Genomic DNA, 26677 nt, shown 5'->3' with positions numbered 1-26677 from the left:
AAAGGAGACCCAGCTAATCAGCTGGGATTCGGGAGGCAGAGAATAGATGGGGTCGGGGCCAACCAGAGGTGATATTTGCCAGTTCTCCAAACTACTCAAAATTTCCGTTACCAGTTCTCCAGAACCTGCCAGAACTGGCTGAATACCACCTCTGTTTCGGACTAATGCTGGAGCCCATCCGCAGGGACCTTCTCTCTACCAGAATGGGTGTGGCACATTCCGGTAGAGAGAGGTTCTCTGAGGATGGCTCCAACACAAGTTCGAAAGCTTGCAAAATGAAGCCTCTTGTTCCTGTGACCGATCCAGATTGGGTCCTGCAATGTTATCATGGGACACGTATATTTGCCTTCGTTTGTTAAAGTCACAGTGATTCAGTATTGACTTTGCCTTCGTGTAAATTATTTACTACAGTTGATATCTCCTTTATGCTTAGGTTAGGCTCAAGTGCATTGAGTGATGGCTTTAGAATTAAATGACTGAATTTCATGTAAAATGGACAGCAGGATTACTATGTCACATAACATTTGATTTCTCATAGTAGTAACCAATATAGAAAAAAAGATTCCTCTTCTGTATACTTCAGAAAACCTGAAACAAAAGATCACAGCATGGACTCTTGTATTTTAAATAGTTCTAGTGCAGATCAAGATTTTGGAGTTATGATCTTTATCAAGAAGCGTAAGAAAAGCTGTTGTATTGCACTGCTCACTGTTCAAGGTACAGGAAGCTGGTTTTCTCTTGCTATTGCACTTGGCAGCATATTTAGTATTTAATGCTTACTTCCTACACTTAGAAATAAGAACGTTGTGTACAAAAGGAGAGAATGGAGCTCCAGTCCTCTAAAGATGATAAATAATTACCTTTTCTTTTGAAACAGCATAATAGAACATTAAACTGGCAGCAGTGAGGATAACTGGGAATCAGTGTTGATGTACCAACATTTTCTTCTTGTCATCCAAGGTAAATGTGATTCATGCTGAAGTCAACTGATATTCCCACTTCTGTTGCATTGCTCATAGTTTAAAATAAATTAAAATTTAATTTGGATGATGCTATTGTTCTTTTAAAAGGATGACAAACCACACAAAGTTAAAAGCAACTCAAAATTCATAAAAGCCATTCCTTATTTTGCACTTCTCTCTAACAATATACAAATACATAGATAACTCTCTATCCTGCAGCCTTGAAGGGCTAAACTATACACTATTAGGGACTTCACTTTGAGTGGAGATCGTCATCTCTTTCTCTCTCTTTCCATCTCGGAAAGCAACTGTAGAAAACATTGATTTGGATGGGGCTGTCAGCCCAAAGGACAGAAATTAAGGGTTTGCCCCAAAGTTAACATGGCAGAGAAAATATGCTAATATAAATACATATCAAACTCACCAAATCCTGGTGACTGCCTGGACAGGTCCTGCCATTTTTTTGTCAAGATTTTTGGATATTTTGCCCTTGCCTTTTTCCTGGGGTTACCCAAGGACATCTGGCTGGCTTTGTGCCTAAGGCAAGACTAAAATTCCAGTCTCCCAGTGTCTATTTTAATGTCCTAACCACTCTCTCTATTTCCTAATACTGTGTAAAGAATTGAATTAATGACAAACCTTGTCCTCCAGCTGTCTGTTGGGGTATATAATAATATTACAAAGAAAATAATATACTCTCTTCTATAAAAGCTCCAATTTATCATGAAGTGGAAGCAAATGCAATATTTATTTCAGAAACATGGTACAATAGTGAGAATCTTTGGTTACAGTAGTCACATCAGGTTTGTAATCTCTCTCTCTTCCTCCCTCCCTCCTTCCCTTCCTCTAGCTAGTTAACTATCTTGAGTTAGGTAGCTATGTATCTCATATGTCTGTCATCTCTAAACAATTGTCCTGAAATCTTTTTCCCAGTTATGCAGTAAACAAACAGCATGAAACCTTGAATATGTGTCTCGACGTATTTAAATAATTGTCATTCTTTTCTCTGTGTCTTATGTACAGATGTCTGGAGCTCATGCAGATGCATTTAAAGCCCATTTGGCCCAAAAATGATGATTTAATGTGAGTACAGATGCTGCACTGTTGATCCTTAAAACTAAGGAGTACGTATTTGTTGCACATTTATTCAACAAACATTATAAAACAGGCTAAATAACTAATGGATATAAAGACTTGAATTAATTTGTACAGTACTGAAAGCAATATCCTAATGTTCTAAATTCTGAACACCAGTAGAAGCACATAGCACCAATCTTTCATTGTCTGCTTACTAATTTCTGCAGCTGGTAACAGCATGCAAAATCAATACTTAAGCACATAGGACATTATGTTTCACTGAATTAAGCTTTTGGTACATAAGCTTTATTGTGTCTCCCCAAATCACTAAACTTTAAATGTTACAGTGAGAGAGAAAAATAGAAATAATGACATACATGGGGAATAAACACATAATACTAATGCCATTTTTTTGATAGTATTGTTTCTGCCTGCTCAGTCCAATTTTTTTTATTTTGGTCATGCATATTATTTGGGACTGTGATCTTCTACTCTTTTACCACTCAAAGACCAAAAGCAACCCACATAATGTGATGGCAGATCTTAAGGGGGTTCCAAGAGAGGTTTTCCCAAGTTTTATCTGGAGATTGTAGCCCTTGAAATGTTCTGCATGCAAAACCAACAACTGGCTATGCATGAAACTTAACAGGTTCCAGGATATGCCTTACTTTCTCTGAAACTAGCATTACTGTCTAATCCACCAGCTAGCTACCAGTTAAACAGTTTAGTAATTAAGGCAAATTGCAACTGACCACACTAGGATATTTGAGTGTGATCTCCATCCCAAGAGCTGTGACACATTTTGCCACTGAATACTGAGTTTTAATTGATGGGTTAAGACAAGCTATCAACTTGAACTATATTTAATTAATGTAATTGCAATTGACATTTAATTTAATCAAATTGCCTTTGGACATTTTGTTCACCACACTCTTTCCACTGTGTCCCTAGAATAGTAGTTAGAGCCTAAGGATGGTTCTTGACCCAAAAGGAATATACAGCATGGATTTGGGAGCAGGATGGTGGCCTAAATAGTTCGTTCCAATTATCTTAATGAACAGGAAGCTGAATATGTATGAACCCTTCTGACATTGAAAAGCACGTCTAAATGCAGCCATAGTGGAGCAACAGAAATAGCCTTTATCAACCATAGCTTGTCCTCATTTTTAATGCATGGAAGAGTTAGACTGAATCCTTTCATGTGGGGTTACATGGTATACAGCTATAATAAATTCCTTGTGTGTCCAATCACACTTGGCCAATAAAGAATTCTATTCTATTCTATTCTATTCTATTCTATTCTATTCTATTCTATTCTATTCTATTCTATAAACAACTGCATGCAGTTGACCAGATTTTTCATTAAAAGCCACAAAGACTGACAAATGTCAGAACCCAAGATTTCTGGCCTAGAAAAGTAAACTTGGGGCTAAAAAGAGAAAGCAGACAAAACAGGATATAACACCATCCTTTGTGTTAAACTGTCATTTAAGAGTTTCCACTCAGTTACACGTCGTATCAAATAACAGCAAGCAGGAACAGGATTGGTTTTTTAAAATGTTATTTATTATTTGAAGGAAGCTAGATCATCCAGGAGAACTTCAGTGCAATGAAGAAAGAGGACACACATTGCAAGATGGACAATGTACAACCCTTTTCCTTTGCTCACTGCTTGGATCCAATTGTAAACACCAATATAGCTTCGCCCCTCAGTGAGGAATTCAGGACACAGCTTGCCCAATTTGGGTACAGCCCTCCCACAGACTTAGAAAACTTCAAAAGCTCTTTGGAAGGGGGATCTCGTAAACGTAAAAGTATGCCAATGAAAGTGCCTTCCAGTGTCCCTCCAGGAGATCCCACATCTCCATTGGAGAAACCTGAAGAAAATGTTGATGGAGGTTCTCCTAGCCTCCCTTCAATATTTCAGCATGAATCCACACAGCCAAAATACAATGCTCACATGATCGACCTCTGCAACCTTGGCTATCACTTTTACAGGACTCTGGAGCATTTTGGGACACAGCCTATCAAAGAAGAACCAATAAAGCCCAAGGTTCTATGGCCTGGCCCTACCACTTTTCTGCAGACTCCCTATTCATACTATCCCAAAATTCATCCTACTCTAATGTTTCCTTTTATGATGCCCCCAGATTTGCATTTTAGAAATCCTTTCCCATTAAACAGGCCGCTGGAGCCTCCCTTCAAAAGGGTTGAGTTAAATGAGCAAGCTGAAAAGAAGCAAAAAGTGGAAAGAGTAGACGTCAACATTCAGATCGATGACAGCTATTACATTGATGTAGGAGGAGAGCAGAAACGTTGGCAGTGCCCTATGTGTGACAAGTCTTACACATCTAAATACAACTTGGTCACTCACATCTTGGGGCACAGTGGCATCAAGCCCCATGCTTGCTCCCGGTGTGGCAAGCTTTTCAAGCAGCTGAGTCATCTGCATACCCATATGCTGACTCATCAAGGCACACGACCTCACAAGTGCCAAGTGTGTCACAAGGCCTTCACCCAAACTAGTCACCTGAAGAGACACATGATGCAGCACAGTGACATCAAACCTTACAGCTGCAGGATTTGTGGAAGGGGTTTTGCCTATCCCAGTGAGTTGAAAGCTCATGAATCCAAGCACGAGAGCGGCAGAGAAAATATCTGCATTGAGTGTGGCCTTGACTTCCCAACTTTGTCTCAGCTGAAGAGGCACCTAACCACCCACCGAGGTCCTGTTCAGTACACTTGCACCGAGTGTGACAAGATATTCCAGTACCCAAGCCAGCTGCAGAATCACATGATGAAGCATAAGGATATTCGCCCATATATTTGCACTGAATGTGGCATGGAATTTGTGCAGCCACATCACCTGAAGCAGCACTCCTTGACTCATAAGGTAAGCCAAGGCCAGGGATTCTCCAATAGTTGTGCTGATGACCTGCTAAAATGCAAATATTTTAAAGCACTTCTAAACTGAAAGTAACACAAAAATCACTTCCAGATTACTACCATGTTTGTTTCTCCCTAACCTCAGAAACGCTTTCAGTCTCAGTAGCAATGACCCTCACGGTAACCAATCTTGAAATTTCAAGAACACCATGTTTCTTGTTGTTGTCCAATAGATGTCCACTAATTGACATCTGGCCAGTCCAGGTATTTGGCAATTTGTTTTTGAAACAACTGACTGACTCTGCTTTTAATTGTTTCATGAAAGGGAAGCCATCTAAACTCCATTTGAATATATATATATATATATATATATATATATATATATATATATATATATATATATCACAGCATCAGAGCAACATGCTCGCTATGGGGAAAGAAGAGAATAAAGGAGCTCAAAGGTAGATAAAATAAAAGTTCCAAGGTTAGCAAAGATATATTCCTTTTCCACTGTGGTTGAGCCAGTGAACCTCAGCTACCCAACAGAGGAGATGATCTGGCTCACAAACACAGCCAATTCAGGTTTGGCATAAATACCACATGTGGAAGACAGTTGAGGCTACAATTTTGCCCACGTATCTGGTAGGAAGTCTCATAGAAACTACAAGATCTGAACATGTCCTATTAAGATCCAGCAGAGAGGAACATGATTTACAAGTTTCATCTGCAAATACCATGAGTTCAGGTTCTGCCTTGGCCATGAGAACCAGCTGGGTGACCTTGAGCCAACCACTCTCTCTTAGCCCATCTCACCTCATAGGTTTTTTGAGAAAAATAGAAAGAGGGTGTATTGCATATGTTTGCTCCCTTGAGTTATTTGTAAAAAGAATAAGTGTGGGATATAAATAAATACATAAAATAATAAAGGACCTACTTTTGATAAGTGTCAGGAAGTGGACCTTTTCTGCCTTGATGCCCACCTTATGGAATATTCTCCCTCCCAAAGCTAGGTTAGCTCCATCCCTATTAATGTTCAGGAAGTCTCTCAAGGTCATTCTGGGTGATATTGACAAGAGATGGAGGGGAGGGAGGGGAGGGAGGGAGGAAGGGAGAGGGGAGAGGGAACACTGGAGGTATTATGTAATAATAAAGATAAATATTCATTATAGAAATAGGTAATTGTGAGTGACAATTAAATTGTTACATTTTGGGGTTTAAAGAATAATTTTAAGGTAGAATTGATAGATTCATGTGAATTATTATATTATTTTCTAATTCTAGTTATGAGTTTTTGAGCCAAAGCAAAAGTTTATTTCTTTGTATTGTATCTTTTGCACTCATAAATATAATAATAATAGCAAACAAAAATGAGCAGAATTTGAGCTATTTTAGCCCAAAGATATCTGACACTCTTCCATACCATGGGAAGTTTTATATCAAAATATATTTATTCCTTTTACTGTCTCCATCTTCACTTAAACATTAACAGAATCCATGTTACTGAGATAATTGACAGTCAAGCTGAAATTAAGTTAATTAAGTAAAAATAGCAAAGGATGGCAGGATCTTTTACTCAGATTTCCTTAAACACCCAAATAATTTATCCAGGTCTAGTACATATATGAAAGGAGAAAGTCTGTAAACACAGAGTTAATTAAAATGGTCTCCCAGAGGAATTGCATGTTCACAAGAATAAACATCATAGATGATATGTACCTACACATACCCACATCCGACAAAGGTCCACCCTAGAATCAGCATGTACGCACTTTCACACCCAGAACAAGCTCCCCTATAAAACAACTCTTTTGTACTCCACTTTTCTGCAGCTGCTCTCACCTGTTTGCTTTTGGGAATAAATAATTCTCTTTTCTCACAGTTTTCTGGATTTCATTTTTATTTATTCTTGAGCAACCACAGCGTAGGTTGGAACCGCAAATTACTCTTCTGAGAATATTCTACTTATTTTTCAGAAACTAAATAAACCAGCACCCATAATAGATAGCAGTCTTACCTGATCTGCCCTCCATAGTTGAATTACAACTCCCAACATCCCTAGCCAACCAGGCATAGTGGCTTTATGTGTATAGGTTTTGTAGTTTAACATTTCTTAAAGGTACCCAGTTTGGAAAAGTTGTTCCATGTTTAAGGATATATACAAATCGTTAAAGTCTTGATCCCAAATGATGGCTGGGAAGCATTTTGGATCCATTTCCAAAATAATGCTTCAGGGTATACAGGACACCAAAATCTATCATCAGAACTAGAAACATGTAAATAAGAAGTCATGAAAAAGAAGCAATATCTTGATATATGTAATAGAGTTATTTAAGAGTTGGAATTCTATACCAATCAATTGGCACATCCAATTGACTGGTATAGACATACTTCTTAGTTCGTCAGTCCCTCCAAGTTATTATCATAGCAGACTAAAGAACAATCATTATCACAGAGGTTAAATAAAAAGCAACCTCAGCAAAAACCAAGATCAAATTTAAAATAGAAAAGAGGGGGTTAGGAACCAACACTTACCTCATTCTTATGTTTTTCAAGGGTGTGAAAGAGCACAAGTGTGGAATCTGTGGCCGGGAGTTTACGCTACTTGCCAATATGAAAAGACATGTCTTAATTCACACCAATATCAGAGCCTACCAATGCCATCTCTGCTTTAAAAGTTTTGTGCAGAAACAAACTCTCAAAGCTCATATGATTGTCCATTCAGACGTCAAACCTTTCAAGTGTAAGGTGAGTATTTCTTACCCTAGGTACATAGTCAAATGAATGAAAGGATATCAAAATATTTTGTTTAAGTTACTGGTGGAGAAGGAGTTGAGACATTCATTATAAGTTGCATGATAAACAACAAAAACAACTTGTCATAAATATTATTATGTCTGTGGCTAGCTGACTTTTGCACTAATAGAGATATGTAAATATTAATATTATTGAATTCAGAGCACATAGATGATTTAATAAGACCTCAAAATACCTCTTTTCAAACATCACCATACAAACCAGTATGATTCATTTTCATGATGCCCCATATCTGCTTTCTTACACTTGCTGGTAAGTTTGACCCTTCTTTAATTTTAAAAAGAAAGAGATAAATTCATGTTTAAGAAAATTAGAGTGAAGACAGTTTGTTGAGCCATATCAAAACAGTATTTCTTTCCAAAAACTCCCAACCGATAAGTGCTCCCAACTTTAAATCTAACCGATAAGTGCTCCAATTTGGTGTGAATTTGGAGTTTACAGGAATTACTGTACTTTCAAGTTCAGAGAAAGCTAGCCAATACCAGAACGCTAAAAGGGCCAGCCAGTCATTGTTCACTTTTTGTCCATGCCTGAGCATCCTCCCTCCCCAACCACTTCCAGCACTCCCATAATCAACAAATAGACCCTCCCTCTTTTTTCGCAAAAATGAAAACAGATATGCGTTTGGTATATTATGGAGCTATTATTCTAGCGAGCCCTGAAAAATGTTTTCTCCAAGAAAATCATGATTATGGATCAAGCCAGCAAAGCTGCATTTGAAAACCCAAAGGTTCAGAGCTGAAGAAGCTTCTTGGATGAGAAGTGAAATGTCTTCAAAGAAAAATCAGAAAGCCCAGTTGCCTCTTGAAAAAGCACCATTGGAACAACCATGACCTGGATGACTGAAAATCTCTATAGACATCTAGTGGTATACTGCATTTGAAATCTTTCCCCAAAATGGATTTACTAAAACAGAATAAGATTCATCTGAAGATGACATAAAAAAAGCTTTTTTCCCCCCTTCACATAGCATGGTGGAAATAGAACTAGAACATTGCAGCAGATCATTGTTAATTTGCTGTTAACATTGTGTGACAGGATAGAGATCTATAAAGCAACAGAAGCAGGAGAAAGTCAGTGCAATGCTTTCCAACCTTAGCAACTATAAGACTTCAACTTCCAGAATTCCCCATCCAACATGGGACTTCATTTTTCATTATTTACTTATACCAGACCAGGATAATCCACTTGTTGCGGTTGTTGTCATTCAGTGCCAATCCACAGCTAAGGGTCAACAGAACAAGCAGTGGTTTATTTGGGGCATTTGATGAAGTTGCAAACAGCTGACATACATAATTTGACAGGTAAAGCTCCACTCCTATTCTGGACTGTTGCCTGACATTCCAAATCTACAATGCTAGAAATGAACCTACATAGACATGTGCCTATACATGGTTATAATTTGGATTTCCAAAATATATTCATTTCTGGAGTACATGGGCAAAGAGAAAGATTATATACTACTTAGCATGATTAATAGATAGTTAATTTGTTATGTAGTTGGTAATTGTTCTTTTTCCTCCTTTTCCAAAGATGAGGTACTTGGGACTGATGAAATAGAGCCATAGTTTCATTGTGTCATTCTTGGACTCTTCAGTTGCTGCACTAAATCAGCTTTCTCCATTCTTGTGCAATGTTGGGTTTGCTGTTCCCAGAATTATAGGTATTAAGGCCATGCTTGCTAGGTATTCTGGGAGCTACAGTTACAATATATTTGTCAGATATCAAATGGGAGAAGACGGACTGAACTGAAGAAGCATATGTAGACTTTGTCTTCAAATTTGGTCTTATTCTTCATCTTGAGATTGCATTTCATAGCACTTAGTGTAATTGCTAGTCTGCTGATGATAAATATATCTGACATTTGTATTGCACATTTCATTCCAAAGGGAGGTCAAGGATACTTAACAATTTGATATACAGGCTAAACACATGAATCAGTCTGTGCACGTTGCCTTTTTTTAATCAATACAAAATATCAATTATGCCTACACCTAAAGATAGGAAATATATTAGCAACACTAGAGGAGACAATGTCACATTTTAAGTAGGATAATATTAATTGAATTCCAGCATAACTCACACAACCGTGTCAAAATGAGTCTATTGAAAATGCTATTAACTTTTCAAGGAAATAGCTGAGCCACCTGGGAAGCTGCAGAAGAATACAGTCAGTGGGTCCCTGTCTTCATTTTTCATCGTCAGCACGCTCTTGGATGGCAGCTGTTTCTAAAGACCTCTAGTGCCCTCCCCAAGCCCCTATTTATTGAATGAAGCAAAAATCCCTTTCACCTCAACTGTGAGCTCAAATTAGGATTGCTTTACCTTTTTTTTCTTTTTTCTTTTTGCTCTCGAGAGGGCACAGGATCAGCACGTGGCTGCAAGAGGAAGTAAATATGAACTAGGGCATTGGTGACTCAATTTCATCATTTCTCTCCCTCAGGGAAAGGGGAAATACATTGCAGGAATGGAATTCTCATCAGGCTTTCGTGAGCAGACCAGACGTTGTCCCATGAAGCCTCCTTTGGCTCCAGAGACAACATTATTTCATGCCATCAATCATTTTGTTGGTTCATTTCTGGCTTCTCAGTGTCGTCTGTTGGTGGGAGGCCTCTGGCTTGCTCCTGGAAATGCTTTCTGGGTGAGCCTTTTTAAACTGGACTTCTCTTGGGAGGCCCCAGAAGTGAAGTGAAGATGAGCAAACCAGAACAAAGCAAATTCTAGTGAGTTTTTTAGCATGGTAGCTTTGACAAGTATATTTAATTCAAAACAGTAGGATGTTTTGTGTAGCAAAGTGATACAAAAAATGAAGAAAGATATGTGATGATTTAATTGTGCAAATACTGCAATTATATATTTGCACCTGATCCTTACTGCTGCTCTAAAAACACCCATTACTTTTAGTCTTGTCAAAAGAAGTCACTCTTTTAAGTTTTACATAGGGAATCAGGCAATATAATGAATTACTCTTATCATATGTTAACACACCTTCATAACAGAATGGCTATAAGGTTGGGGAGGAGTGAACATTGCTTGCCTACCTCAAAAAATAGGCAGGACCAAGGCAAAATCTAAAGTTTATATGTAAATTAAATTAATTAAACATACAGGATTGATCTTCTCATGCCTAATCAATTCAGGGTATTAAAAATTGTACCATAAATTGGGAAAATAATACTGTATTCTGCAGTGATCAGGTTCCTTGAATATTATATCCAGTGCTGTGCATCAAAGATAAGAAATGTTCAGGTACACTGGAGAAGGTGCAAAGAAAAGCCATGAAGATGATTAAGGACAGGAAGCAAAATTATGCAGGGAGCAACTGAGATAGGATAATAAAACAGCATTTTTTTTCCAAACACCATATGGTGTCAGAAGTAATCCATGGCGTGTTTGCTATCATTCTGAAATGGGATAACAATTTTAATTACAGGAGGGCAAATTCAATCTGAATGTGACAGAAAAAAATACTAATAATGAAAAGAAGGGAATAGTGGGCTTTCTTTTGCTGGAGATGTTCAAGGAAAGGCTAAACAGCTGTCTTTAGAGATGATTTAAACCAGATTCCTGTATTAAAATGAGAACTAAAGTCCTAAATACCCTTTTCCAAGGTTTTGATTCTATGATAATCACTCACACCTTGCAGGAACTTTAGAAAGCCATATGAAGCTCTGATGTTTGCCTTTGAGGTAGACAGGAAACAGAAAGCACATGATACACTGTAACTCTATTTTACTGTGTTGATAGAGGCTAGAACTGCAGAGTTTTCAAAGCCTAATAGTATTTATCCTTCTCTCACACACTAAACAAGGTCATGAGTTTTTTTCTCGCACTTTTCTGTTTTCCTTGCCTGTTACCTACTTTTTTGAGGACATTTCTGTTCTCTACTACACATAAAGTCACTGGCAATGTCTTAACTGTAGAAAAACCAGAAAATAATGAGTATTTTCAATATGTCTATGTTGTACCAAGTAACTTTGTCAAATAATTAGGAAGGATGGTGGCTTATGCAGAGATAAAATGGATATCCAGTTTTTTTTGGGGTGTGTGTGTCAATTTCTGAGGCTCCAAATATCTTGCACAGTCCATTCATAATATCAACTTGGAATCCACCTGTCTTGCACTTTAAACAATGCCAGGCAGCTGGGCATAACCACTGCGGCTGTTCCATAGTGGTTTAAAGCAATACTATGGCAGGAATACTTTTAATGGGACTTTTAATTGGAGAGGGATCGAGATAGCCAACATTACTACTGCTATCAAAGTTATCCTTTGTTAGCAAACTCACCGTGGTCTACTGGTATGAGAAGATGCCTATTATATCAATATCGATTCTTATCTAGAAGGTCCTCAATCCTGGATTTGGAATAATGCTTCTAAAAGTATAATTTTATCACTTTAAAAACAATATTCTTTGTATTACTTCTTATGTAAGGTACTTATATCCTTGTGGAGAATGCACTGGATAAAGCAATCTATGCAGAAGGGAAGAGGGGTGTGATAGCTCAGTGGTTAAGATACTGGGTTTGTTGCTGGAAAGTTGACAGTCCATGTTTGAGACCCGAGCACTGCGCAACAGGGTGAGCTCCCATTATGCACCAGCTCCTGCTCACCCAGCAGTTTGAAATCATACACATACGCAAGTAGATAAATACCGGTAGGTACCACTTTGGTGAGAAGGTAACAGTGTTCCATGCATCTTGACACATAGTCGTGCTAGTCATGTGATGATGGAAGTGTCTTTGGACAATGTTGACTCCCTTGCCTAATAATGGGGATGAGCACTGCCCCCAGAGTCAAACACAACTGGACCTTTTTGCAGGAGGGAAAAAAGCATGAATCAGCCATCTGATCTTTGTTGCACTGAATGGTCAGATGGAGAGAAATTAAGATAGTCAATAGAGGGAAGGAAATCCAGTGGGCTGATTTTAAACCCTGACAGTCTGTTCCTGAAGGGTTTCAACAGGCGGAGGCTGAAACTGGCCACTTGGAGAAGGGGATTGGCCTGCTTGCAAGAACCTCTGGAGAATTAGGGCTGTTTGGCTGGCCTTCAGCAAGTTCAGGCAGTGACCAGATAGCCGCTTTTTGGCACCATGCTCCTCCTGAACAGAAGGAAGGATATCGCTGTATGAGTTGCTTGCTTAACAATGGCTTGCATGTCCCCAGGGAATGGCCTGCAAATAGATTTCATCTTGCTTTCTCTTGTACTTTTCGGAGCTTCCTGTTTTCTCACGGCCCTTTTGGACATTTTGCAGTCTTTCTCCCTCTCCCTCTCTCTCTTACTTTCAGGAAAGGAACACCCTTCTTATTAAACTGTCTTTTAAAAAAGAAGAAAGAAAACAAGGGTAAGAGAGCACAGCAGTGGCCTTTCTACCTCTCTGCAGGCTTAGGCTTTCTTGGACTTGTTTCTCAGCACAAAAACAAAACAGCCTTTTTTCCTATGGAGCTGATCACAAAGACCAGATGTGGCCTGAGGGCAGAAGAAAGGTTCTGTTGCTAATATTTCCTCATTACTGGGATTTTTCTCTCCAACGAGCCATGCTATCTGCAGTATCTTATACTAATCCAGCTAGAGATTGCAGTGTTTAGCTTACAAATAATTACATAAATTTTGTTTCCAAGTTCAGCCATGTAGTTATTGCATGAACGTACTGAAACAGCTGTCCCCCATCCATATCAACACACACACACACACACACACACACACACACACACTCATCTTAACTATTGACTCATCTTAACTGTTGTTAACATTTGAGATTCTTTGTTTGTTGTTTGCAAAAGAACTATAGTTCCAACCTGTTCAAACTGATACTAGAATGATTCTTTATTTTATAGTTGCTAGACTAATATTTTTTAAAATAGAATGTTGAATTATATTCAGCAATGTCCCTCGAATGTACTGAACAACCTGGGACAACTTTTACAATAACCATGGTGTTCCAACATATACTACTAATTTGTCCAAAATGTGCTTGGGTTAGTTTCAGTGGTGAAGCAAAGTGAAGATTTCATAGTTTAGCATTTAAGAAGGGCCTCAAATGACCTTTAAGAGAATGGTAAATAATCAGGAAAGCAGCAGAAGATGGTGCCAATATTCACAAAGATAAATCAAGTTATACCATGACTAATGCTGCTTGGCACACCATTTTTCCCCTTTCCTCCATTTTAAACAACATTTCATAGCAATAGGACCAATTAGAATGGGTTGTCTATAAGGATATTTAGGATGCCTAAAATTACCTAGTTGTACATTGCTTCATTTTGCAAACTGTGTACCAATCTGACAGTTGACTATTGAATTGTTTTAAAAATAATTAAAACACTACTGTTATACTGACAAACCTCTGCTGATCAATTTATCTGCACACCAGAACAACTACACACAAGAACAGTTTTTTCCTGAAAGCCATCACTCTGCTAAAAAAATAATTCCCTCAACACTGTTCAACTATTTACAAAGTGTGCACTACTATTACTATTACTGCTAATCTTCTCATCACTCCTTATCCCCCATCCCCTCCCACTTGTGATTGTAGGACTGTAACTTTGTCGCTTGTATCCTTACGATTTATATTTACTGTTTCCTAGTATGATTTGATTGTTGATTGTACCCTATGACTATCATTAAGTGTTGTACCTTATGATTCTTGACTCTTGACGAATGTATCTTTTCTTTTATGTACACTGAGAGTATTTACACCAAGACAAATTCCTTGTGTGTCCAATCACACTTGGCCAATAAAGTATTCTATTCTATTCTATTCTGTTCTGTTCTGTTCTGTTCAAATTTGTCTAGTAGAACAGTCAACATATATTTGGGAGGAAATAAAACAAGACTTTAAAATGACAGAATCGCTCTGTCATGCCAGAAATTATAATGTTTTCTTTTTAAAATGTCTCAAAAGTTAACAAGCAATCAATTCATATGAAGTATACAGCCTTTGTATGAACTACTCTCAGAATATTCCAACAGAAAAAGCCAAAATGCATTTCAGTGGCCAACTTTCCTCACTGAGCTAAACTGCTTTAGTATAATAATAGTTTTTCTTCCTTCCCTTTCTCCCTTCCCAGTAAATCTAGTTGTTTGCTAGAGAGAACAAAGAATCCATTAAATATTAGCTGGAAAGAAATATGAGCAAATCAAAGATTAAATAAGAAATAGAAACATGCTTGAAGAGGAAATACAGAACTTCCTCTTCATCTGTTTAGTTTTCCTCTAGCATTCCATGCATTTTCCCTTAAACAATAGGAATCCCAATTGTAAACACACACCATCTCCAAGAATGGTTAGCCTAACCTGACACATTCAGATACATTGCATTTCCATCACACCAGGGAATGGCAACTGGGCAGGTTGGAAGTGACAGTTCATTCAACCTTGAAGGAACAACTTCCAAGAAGCTTGTTTTAGAACGAGAGCAATCGTGTGCGGATAATAAGCTTGTACAATTTCTCTCTCTTTTTTCAATAATTTTTATTGTTGTTTTTCAACTTTTATACCTTTTAACATTAATATTAACAGTGCTGTGCCATCATTATTATATAAAGCAATCTCATGTAAATATCTACATTTATATACATTCATATACATTTATTTATAATTTTCTTATTTCTATTTCTACTGTTATCTTTATTTATATTGTTCAACCATTTATACCAATTGTCCCAAATTAATGATACTCTGACTCTTCTTTATCTTTTAATTTTAATATCAATTTATCCATTTCAGAATTTTTTGAATTACTAATTCCTCTGAGGGCATATTATTTTGTTTCCAGCATTGTGCATATACTATCCTTGTTGCTGTCGATATATGTAGTAAAATGTATTTAATCTTTTCCCTATATTTCCCTTTAATTATTCCCAACAAAAACAACTCATGTTTAAATTCTATTCGATCTTCCACTATTTCTTGTATCCAACCCCATATTTTAGTACAATATTTTTGGGCTTCCAGGCATGACCACCACATATGATAGAAGGTACCTTGATTCTGTTTGCATTTCCAACATGTTGGATTTATGTTAGGGTACATTTTGGCCAATCTCATTGGTGGCAAATGCCAACAATAAAACATCTTGTATATATTCTCTTTATAGGCCACTCATCTTGTTAATGTGTAATTTTTGTTCCAAATATTTTCCCAATCTGCTAAGTCTATATTATGTCCAATATTTTTTAAGCTTGTACAATTTCTCAAATAGGCCTAAGACAATTCAGAAACTACTCTGCAATAAATGAATTTGTCCTTATATTTACTCAGCCAGCCTCCAATATAAATACTTGCCTGCTATATTTATATTTTTAGGCTATAATTTTATTTCCAGCTCAAAGAATATTCAGTAATTTCTAAGCCCCCTATTCTATCCATTTTAGTGAGTACAATATTAAATTTGAATGAATGAAAGAGAAGCTTATACAATTTAGCTATAGAGACATTCCTTTTCCTTGAAGACCTATCTATTTGTGATGGTTGAATTTCATTCATTGTAGAATGAAATTAACTGAATTGTTTTCCAAATTTTGGATCTATACCTCTTAGTCAGCACTTAGATTCATATCTCAGACTTCATCATTTTTGGCCATGTCAAATCTTTCTTTACTAACACATTATAAAAAATATACTTTGGAGTAATTTCTGTCAAGCCTCTCAGAACTAGAAGCTTTACAGGCACCAATTCAAGGACATAATTTTTTAATAATTCATTTTATTTCCAGAACTAGAAAATCCCAATCTGACAATTTAGAGAGTTGTTCATTGTTTGATTGAGATTAAAAGGAGGCAATAGAAGAAATGTAGCAGATTTATGATTCAGAAAGGGAAACTGCAGAACTGTGGAGAAGTTGACTCAATGTAAACAGGCTATATCTGAAAAAACAAAACAAAATATCTTTGAAAAAAAGATGCTTCACTTTTATTCTCATTGGTCTTTCGACAGCTGTGTGGAAAAGAATTTAATCGAATGCATAATTTAATGGGCCACATGCACTTGCATTCCGACAGCAAGCCATTCAAATGCCTCTACTGTCCCAGCAAATTCACTTTGAAGGGGAACCTCACCAGACACATGAAAGTCAAACATGGAGTCATGGAAAGAGGATTTCGTTCTCAAGGTAAAAACTTGTAACTAGGTTTATTTGCATTTCATCCAATAATATAATGACATTATTTTGCATCTAGAAGTTGCTGAAGTTCATTTGTGTAGCAGAATCAGAATTAGTTGAACCAGCATTTGCCAAATAAGAAGAGGCTCCATGGCAGGTGTGTCAAACTCATGTCATCACATTGTTGTCACGTGACATATTGCGACTTTCCCCCCTTCGCTAAAATGGGGGTCGGCATGGCCAGCGCATGACGCATCTGGCCCACAGGCCACAAGTTTGACACCCCTGCTCTATAGGGTAGCAAAGTTCAAAGTGGGAAGGCAAATCCTATTCACTGAGTTTATTATATTTAGCCATTGTTAGCCTAATCACATTGGTTAAATTGGCTGGTTTCACATACTGTACCAAGTCATAAACCGTGGTTTACAAATTATAATGAAATGGCTTGATTCACACATTGTGCTAAAACAAAACCAACAAAATTCAGTATGACTTAGTGCAGCGGGTTGAATCCAGCAATTGTAACCTGTTGAACAGATGAAAGATGAGTATAATGGAATATTTTGGCTAAGATCCAGGATAGTATTATATCTGAACTGGAAGCAGTTAATGACCTAAAGCATGATTTGGTCTGAATTTTCAGATTCCCAGGTGATTTTCAGCATTGTTGGAAATCAGTGCATGCAACAATTGCCTCATATTCATGATTATTGGAGCTGCAAAGACATTAGTTCTAATGAGAAAAAAATAATAATCCTGCTCCATTAAACATGTTGAATCATTGTTCCTAGCAGTCATAGTTACCATATTTACTAGGTCTCTTATTGGTAGTGAATATTGGGAATTGGAAAGGTAGTCCTGGACTTACGACCACAATTGAACCCAAAATTTCTGCTGCTAAGTGAGACAGGTGAGTTTTGCCTCATTTTATGAACTTTCTTGCCACAGTTGTCAAGTGAATCACTGCAGTTGATAAGTTGTTAACAGAGTTGTAAAGTAAGTCTGGCTTTCCCATTGACTTTGCTTGTCAGAAGGTCACAAAAGGTGAGCACATGACCCCAGGACACTGCAACCGTCATAAATATGAGCCGGTTGCCAAGGGTCTAAATTTTGACCATATGACCATCTTGGCAACCAGTGGTGGAATTCAAATTTTTTTGCTACTGGTTCTGTGGGCGTGGCTTGATGGGAGTGGCAGGGGAAGGATATTGTAAAATCCCATTCCCTCCCCATCCCACTAACCTGCTTTCCAGCTCCATTCTCTTGTGCAGGGCAACAAAAGAAGACCCAGCCAATCAGTTGGGATGCAGAAGGCAGAGAATAGATGGGGGTGGGGCCAGTCAGAGGTGGTATTTGCCGGTTCTCCAAACTACTCAAAATTTCCGCTACTGGTTCTCCAGAACTGGTCAGAACCTGCTGAATACCACCTCTGATGGGGACGTTGCAAAGCTGAACAATGGTCATATTATTTTTTCAGTGCCATTGTAACTTTGAATGATCACTAAATGAATGGTTGTAAGTCAAAGACTACCTGTAATTCACTAACATTTGTAATTCACTAACAAATGAATTTTCCAATAATGTTTTCTCCATGAATTGTTGCAGTTATAAAACCAAGCTGCAGGGATATGGGCTATAATATGCAGATATAAATTAGATATGAGCCATAAACCGAGTTGTGTAATTTGATTCTCTTGCTACTTCATCTGAATTTATTTATATATTTACCCATCCATAAAATTACAAAGGATTTTATAAAATTATGATTTTGAAACTGATTACAAAGGCCAATTTTAGATCTTATGAGAACATAAGGATGAGATTGCCAAAACATTGTGAGATTATACAATATATGTTTCTGCCTTTAAAAAATGTGAGTGTCCAATTTATCATGCATTGGTATATAGCAACTAAAGAGGTAGCCAGCTAATTAAGCAAGGTCACACATAGTGAATGTAACTACCACATAGTCATCCTATTTCTTATATAAAATAAAGTTTAAAATATATACAATTATCTAGAATTTCTACAATAGGCCAAACTAATCCAATATTTCTGCAATAAAAACTGTTCAAAATTGCCAAGAATGCCAAGAAACCCCTTTTTATCTTCCCTACCATAAATTCCAAAATAATCATGAGACCCAAGTTAAAATATTCTGCACAAAGCTGAAGATCAGAGTTACTGTAATTACAAAATTGACATGGCATGGTAAATGGTAAATGTTAATGCATTTGTCTTTTTCAAAAACATCCTAGGTTTTACAAGGGAACAACTGAGACTATCACAAACAGATGCCTCAAGAAGCCTAGAACAAGAAGAACCTTTTGACCTTTCCCGAAAGAACCACAGGCAAGGACTTTCCTTTCATTCTGACAGGGAGTCTGTGAAAGAAAATTCAAGCCATGATGAAGAAGACAATTGCCACAGGGCAGAGCAGTATTCTCCTCGCATGCGTGACAAGGGCAAGAACCCTAGCAGACTGCAGGATCCTCCAAGTCAAACAGAAAATGAGGTTAAGGGTTTCAGAGAGTCATACTGTGTTGAAAAAGAGAAAAAGTTCAAAAACACCATTGAGGACAAACAAGAAACCAAAAGGGAGCGAAACCGGGTAGAGAGAGACTTTGTGAATAACAACGAGGAATATCACTTCGAAAATAATAGATTCACTCAGTCTCTGTCTGACTATTTGTACTTTCAACATAGAAACAAGAGTTTGAAGGAGCTGCTGGAGAGTAAAATGGAATCACAAGCTGCTTTTCTGGGGATCTAAATGGACATCACTGAACTTATCTTTGGGGAAATGAAGTGTTTTCAGAGTTTTGTGCTAACACGAACAATAAAATTGTAATTGACTGGTAAATGATAGAAAAAATAAAAAAACCTAGCAAAAGTAATTTAAGACAAATATTTCCTTGTTCTTTCAGGTTTTCTGTTTTTACACAGTAATATTTTAGAGATTAATTTCTCTTCCCAATACTTTGTCCCAATATTTGGACCAGGTCTACATGTTCAACAGAACAAAGTGGAAGAGTCCTGAGGTAGTAAGTATAATAGATGGCATACAAGATAATCTTTTTTTATGTTTCCTATGTAATGCTTTTTTTCCCATCACAACTTTTCCCAGGCTACACAATCCTTGCTTTTGTTTGTATAATTATTTTGCTTGCAGGAAATGAAGCACATGTGAAGCAGCCACCTGAATTGTCTAGTCTCTAATTCAAAATGCCACTATTTGCTTCTGCCAGCTCTGTAGCTCAGTCCAGGCTCTTAATATTCTGTCATACTGTGTGGCAAGGCCAAAAACCAAAAACATAAGCAGTTCTGCCTGAGCAATAAGAAATGATGAAGAATCCAGTTTTATTATTCCAGACACTGAAAGAATAGGCTTAGCCTTTTGTGGTGGTATCTGTTCTTGTTTCCTGTTTTTATGCAGTCAAATTATAGAGGTTAATCTTTCCAAACTCTTTCACCATAACCTGTCCAGGTTAATAACCTCATGCACTCTGCAGATAACCCTTGAAGGGCTACTTTTCATACAAAAGCTGTCATTTATAAAATTGCTCTTTACTAGATCAATATACCTTACCATGGGGGAAAGAGAAGTCTCTTGGTTTCTAGCTTGATGTCTGAACCAATATTACAGAATTCGCTGTGTAGCTGCAATAAATACTTAAATGGATTAGAGTGCCATTTCATATCTTCATAATAGTCAAGTCCATTCAGTGACATATATATCTAGAAAAGCAGCCAAGGATGGAAGAATGCTGTATCATTGCATCAACTGATGATTATATTGTAGTAAAGGTTTTAATTATTTTCTCCATACTGAAAGATGCATCCCAAAATATTTTCTTGATAGATTAACAAAAATAAGCATTTTTATGTAATCTTGTGATAGAGGTGATCTTTATGTTTCCATAGATACTTTTATGTGGAGATCACTACATTGTTCTTTATGTGGGAAATGAAGAAGTATCTAAAACATCTTCTAGGTTGAATTGCCCTTTTAATAATTTTAATAGGCTGTTTGCTTTACTTGTAGACTATGCTATATTTTTACTGTTGTTATTAAGGACAATAAAATCTCAGCATGGGTTAAGTGTCCCATGTTTAAACTACATTAGCTAAATACCTTATTCTACTCTTCAAAAAAATTATCAAGGCAACTATTGACTAGATCTGCATTACAATGTTACAAATCACTGAATGTGGCGTGAGTTTATATGGACTTTATGGTGGACAGTAGAGCTATGTGAAGCATTCAAAACAGACCCTTTGCAGCATCTGAATGTGCAAGCGAAGCACCCTTATTCAAATAATTAAAGGAGGTTTGTCCTCTAGAAAGTTTGCCACAGCTGCATTGAAGACTGTCCTTGATGGTTTGCGTGTACCTGTGCAGACAACTTCTGTGGAACTGTCAGTGAAGGGAAGTGACAGACAACTGTGACAGACATGAAAGCAGCTGCACAGGCCTTCCAAAAGATGCAATTGCCTTAATGCTTTGAGGAGAGATGCATCATACATGCTAGCATACCTTGCAGAGCACAATTTCAAATGGTTTGTACAGCTATACTGGGAAGAATAATTCAGTGAGACAGATAACACACAAACATACACAAGAGCATTGCCCTATTAAAATAATTTTAAAGGATCTCTGGACAATAAAATTTACTGATCTCAAGGAAATTCTATCCTTTTTTGGTGACTGATGATTATAAATATCAGATAAGGAGAAACTTGCACACAAATCTCTGTTGAAAGTAGAATTATCATATTCTTTCAAATTGTGCAAAACCTAGCCATAAAAAGGACAAATGTTCTTTAGCTGAATTAATTCAGATGTAGTAATTAGAAAGTGAAAATAAAACAATGAGCAGATTTTCCCATGTATTTAAACTTCCCATTTTATGAAGGCAATCTTTACCAGTGGCCTTATAATCTCTAAAGTCTCATTTCTCCTCCTTAGTAATAATTCAATCCTGCCACAATATGATCCCCAAGTGGTGGAAATAATGAGGGAATTCAAGAACACTTTCTCTTCTCCTTTACAGCAATTGATTGAATTAGTGTGGAAATATTTTCAACAATAGAAGACTCAGAAATATGGTCCTATAACTAAATGTCCGTAGAGATTCTCAGTCATCCAGGTCACGGTTGTCCCAAATGTGCTTTTTCGGGAGGCAACTGGACTTTCTTGGTTTTTTGTTGTTGTTTGTTTTTTCATCTTCAAAAGAAAAAAGAAAGTCCAGTTGCCACTTGAAAAAGCAATTTTGGGATATGGTCCTATAAGTTTTTGTTGCTTTTTTTAGAAAATGAAAATGTTGGGCAGAGCATTATTTGGAAGTCTGCCCATGTGGCTCCTTTTCCAAGATAATTTGGCATAATAAGGTGCAATTTACTGGATGGTATAGAAGAGGTGATAGTTCATGGTACTTTGGTGTTTGTAACTGCTTATATTGCCCATAGCAGCCATCTTAAGAAGTTCCCTCGAACAGTATTTTGCAAGACTTCCTGCAACATGATCTTGAAAGGTTGGATAGAGCTGTTGTAGCAATTGCAATGTACTCCATTCTAACACTTCAGCCATTTAGCATTCTCAAGACATTTGATTCATATATTGTTAGCGTAGGCATCTGGGTTAATAGATAAACCAGAGGAGGACAAGTGACAGAGTATGTATTATGTCAGGGTACAAATTCTGCCTTATTACATATTACACCATAATGCAAATAGAAAGAATAGAACTTGGAACATGACATCACAGAACACATCATCATTAGGTGTCACAATGTTTAGGATATTATAGAAGCCTATGGCTATTAGGACTTGGGAAGTAAGTCACACAGATTCAGTTGACTACTTAGGACAAACTAGAAATTATGTGGTGCTAATACATTTCCTTTCCATTCAAATATCTTCAGAAAAAGGATTTCCCTGGTAATGGCAACAGGACAAGGAAAACTAAATTCATTTCTCTGGTTATCTTGTGAACCTAAAAATCATCAACTCACCCACTCAATTCTGTTTGCATTTTGAAAAATCTATACGGTATTTATTTGTAAAGCTACACGTAGTATCAGGGCTAATTTGGCATTTGCTTCAAAGCACAAAAATGAGAATAATGGTATGCCTTGCAGCCATTATGTAAGTATAGGTGCATATGATTATGGCCTTAGTTTAGCTTATGGCAATAATATGATTTGCATCTTATTGAATCCTAGTACTTTGATATTAAAATGAGAACATGTATGTGAAAAGGTCAACAATAAACAGCAGGCATGTTTCTTCTGTTTCATTGCATACAAGTTTGAAAACTTTATTGTACAGATCTATACTGGCTAAGGGGATGTTCAGATGTAGTGTTCAATTAGGATTGTATTACTTTTTGGACAAGTGGAGATGGTATTTGACCTTTGGTCATTGTTCCTGGAGATGCACCCTAATAACAAGCAGAAGACAAATAAAGACCAAAATAAATTTATCATGGTGGTTTATCACTATGTACATAATAATTTTCAATAAAGCATTACATGAACATTTCAGTTTGGCAGAAAAACCTCAGAGGTTGCACATGGCCTTGGAAGCTCAGCTTAATTCCTCCATTAAGTAATATGGAACCTCACTAACCTGCAATTAAAGTGTGATAAATTTGCTTACGATTTTATTCATAAAACAAAAACAATCCTCCTGGCTAAATTGCACAAGTTTTCTATACAGACTGACCTCTTGCAAAGACGTGAGATCTCATCTTATGCTAATTTTCTTGTCATGTTCCTTTTGATCCTTGGTAATTGTAGTTTTTCCATGTATTCTGTAACAGGAGTATATTCACAAATCTATAGTTGCAGCATTCTTTATAGTAAATCTTAAAGGTATCCCTAAAAATAAATATACTTTATTTAAGAACAAGCAGTACCAGTAGTCCCTGAAAAGTTGCTTAATTCAAAGTTACGAAGGTCTCAGAAAAAGTCATTTGTGATCCATCTTTGACGTTTTGACTATGACATCACCCCTGCAGTCCCATGATCTTATTTCAGGCACTTGGCAACTGGTTATAGCATCCCGCAGTCACATTGTTTTGTGGTTTGTTTGTTTTTTGCCATTTTCTAGCAAAAAAAAATGCCCATTAGATAAGCTGAATTTGAACTTATGACCACAGGATTGATTTAATGACGGAAGTGATTTGCTTTACAACTGTCATAAAAATGGTTGTAAATCAAGTCCTGTCACATGATGACTGAACTTAGAACTGCAATGACTAACAACCAAAATTCTGGCTCAACTGTGATTACAATTCAAGGGTTACCTGCATGAGGTACAGGGATTCTGGGGAGCTGTATAGAATTCTGCAAGATGCAGAAGTATATAGCAGGCAAGTGAAAATTTGGAAAGAAATATTGATTGCCTCTCATCATAAGTGGATATAACTAAGACAAGAAACAGCATCAAACAGCATGATGATCAATTAACAAATGGTATTGGTCTCAAGACAGCAAACCTTGGAGAGCTCAGATATATTCAGAAAGTGGCAAAAAGAGAGTTCCCAGTTAATGCATAATATGAAAGATAGTTCCTATTTTGGTATCTCAAATCTTTTTGGTTGTCTAGCATAAGATTGCAATTGTATTTTCACTATTAAGTATTTAGGGAGAATGGTACCGTAGTGAATTAAATAAGTTAATTAGATTTTGATAGTTATATATCTATATAATTTTTCTCAGCAACCAGGTGATTCCTGTTTCTGCATCCCTTTATTCTGTTGAAATATTTGCCCAGGGATATCATCTCTGACATATTACTGCTTCATGGTGCTGTTCCATTTTGAGGCTGATGGTGCAAATCTTGAAAGTGTAATTTGAAATATAATATTTATATTAGGCCTATGTTATGTTGAATAGAATTCTGCTATTTGTTCACTGTCTTGTGTTTACTAAGCCAAATAAGGTGTAACATTAACCATTTATATTTTATCTATGTAACGATTAATGTGATCTTGTAAATAGAATCCAGCCAAAGTTCCAATTTACTCTTGATATCTAATAATTCATTTCAGAATTGCATGTAAAATATATTTTGTTAATTTAAATAAAATAAAAAAATAGACATATCAATGTTGAACTGTAATTTCTGTCAAGTACATACAGAAATATTAGTGATATCTTTCAGATATACCAACAGGTTCAGTTATGATGTCCCATATTGCTTTCTTCAAGAAGTAAACAAATTCAGAGGCATCTTTTACTTGCCTTTATCTTTTATCAGTGAAATTAGCACTGGAGATGTAGGAGATTATGACAATCTTTTAGTTCATTTATGAACACATAAACTGGAGGTAGGTGGAGACATGAAGCAATGCTTCTACAAGCGAGAATTATACTGTCCATCTAAGATCTGTACAGGGAAGTCTGCACCAAAGTTCTCTCTCACTCTTTCTACAAAAGTTTATTTTGTTTCTAAAAATGTTCCTATTGTTTTTTTTCTGCAAATAGACCCCAAATTGAGCCTTTGCTGTGAGGGTGGAAAAGCAAGAACGAATGAGTCATCTTCTCCACTATAGCTCTTACATTCCAAGCATTAGAATGACTTAAGAAAATTGTTGACCCACCTATGAATAGAACTGATCATTCTGTCTATATCATTACCCTGTTCAGACGCCAGTATTCTTCTGGGAAAGTTAATCAGCCTCTCTCTGTGTATGCAGACACATGTTTATGAATATTTTTAATGGGATCATTGTAAAGATACACAGATCTGATTAATTTACCACGCTAAGACATTTGTCTAACCACTGTTTGTTAAATGTTAACAGAGGACTGATGAAATATTGAGGGAGCTCCAGTAAAATAAACATGTGCTATAAAATTATAAAAGGCACAAAACTAAAACACACAATACACACACACACATTTTAGTAATATTTATACTTGTCTATATATTGTTATGTTTGTATGCATCTCACTTGTTTGTGAGATGGGCAGTCATATAAATATGATGAAATAAATAATAGTCAAATTTGGGTAAAAGAATAAATTGCAAACTAGAAATGCTAGATGTAGAGTAATCTTTGATAAAGGTATATATTAAATCTGGAGAAAGGGGAAGCTGTCAGAAAAAAAATCAAAATAATCTTGCCTTGATGGTGTTTAGCATAAAAGAAGGTGGAGGAAATTCACAGTTTTCAAGATTCTGTTATAATCCTCTATACCAGGGGTGTCAAACTTGTATTGTCATGGCGTCATCACATGATGTATCATGATTTTTTCCCCTTTGCTAAACTGAGCATGAGCGTGGCCAGTGCATGACGCATCTAGCCTGTGGGCTGTGAGTTTGACAGCCCTGCTCTATACTATAGCAGTAAAGCAGCAATTTTGTAATCTCAGCTAAGTATTGGCACATGCTTTATTGACCTGGTTTTCCTAAAAGCAACGAAGAATGAGCTTAAAAACCAGTGAAAATAAAATGATACTAATATAAATAATGACTGGAACACACATGAAAACAATTTACAACAATAGGACAATTTGGAAGGCAAAGGTTAGAAATTGTAGTTTTGTAAAGTATTCATTTCAGGGAACAACGTGAATGGAGAAAGGTTTTGATTGTGTACTTTGGAAACACTGTAAACTCGTTCAGCATGTGGAGGAAATTCTGTGCCTTTGATAGCTGGGAGGGACCACCATACTCTTATGTGGCTCTTAGCATTTCCGCTTTACTAGATGCAACAACAAATTTTAAAGAGGTACAAAAGACTTGACCTTTTTATAATATATTTGTTTCAGCATCTTTGTTGGCAGTTGAACTGAGTTCCTTTTGCATAATAGAGCATC

At 36.7% G+C, this 26677-nt stretch overlaps 1 protein-coding gene across 3 annotated transcripts in view; it reads left to right on the top strand.

Annotated features, from left to right (window-relative positions):
* Positions 1-22154, top strand: part of ZNF366 (zinc finger protein 366) — a 30581-nt gene extending 8427 nt beyond the window's left edge. Inside the window, exons 2-7 of one of the 3 annotated variants that reach the window (XM_026718193.2) lie at positions 878-960; positions 1986-2045; positions 3617-4932; positions 7479-7670; positions 16682-16856; positions 19106-22154. In XM_026718193.2, the coding sequence (XP_026573978.1) occupies positions 3649-4932; positions 7479-7670; positions 16682-16856; positions 19106-19620 (2166 nt within the window). In that variant the 5' untranslated portion in view covers positions 878-960; positions 1986-2045; positions 3617-3648 and the 3' untranslated portion in view covers positions 19621-22154. The remainder of the gene's footprint in view (positions 1-877; positions 961-1985; positions 2046-3616; positions 4933-7478; positions 7671-16681; positions 16857-19105) is intronic. The other 2 variants (XM_087927135.1, XM_026718209.2) reach the window with 2 other exon arrangements.
* The last annotated feature ends 4523 nt before the right edge of the window (positions 22155-26677 follow it).

The sequence above is a fragment of the Pseudonaja textilis genome, chromosome 2 (assembly GCF_049901715.1).
Source record: "Pseudonaja textilis isolate UNSWEBS1 chromosome 2, rPseTex1.2, whole genome shotgun sequence".
NCBI lineage: Eukaryota > Metazoa > Chordata > Lepidosauria > Squamata > Elapidae > Pseudonaja > Pseudonaja textilis.
This window is presented reverse-complemented; position numbering and strand designations above follow the sequence as displayed.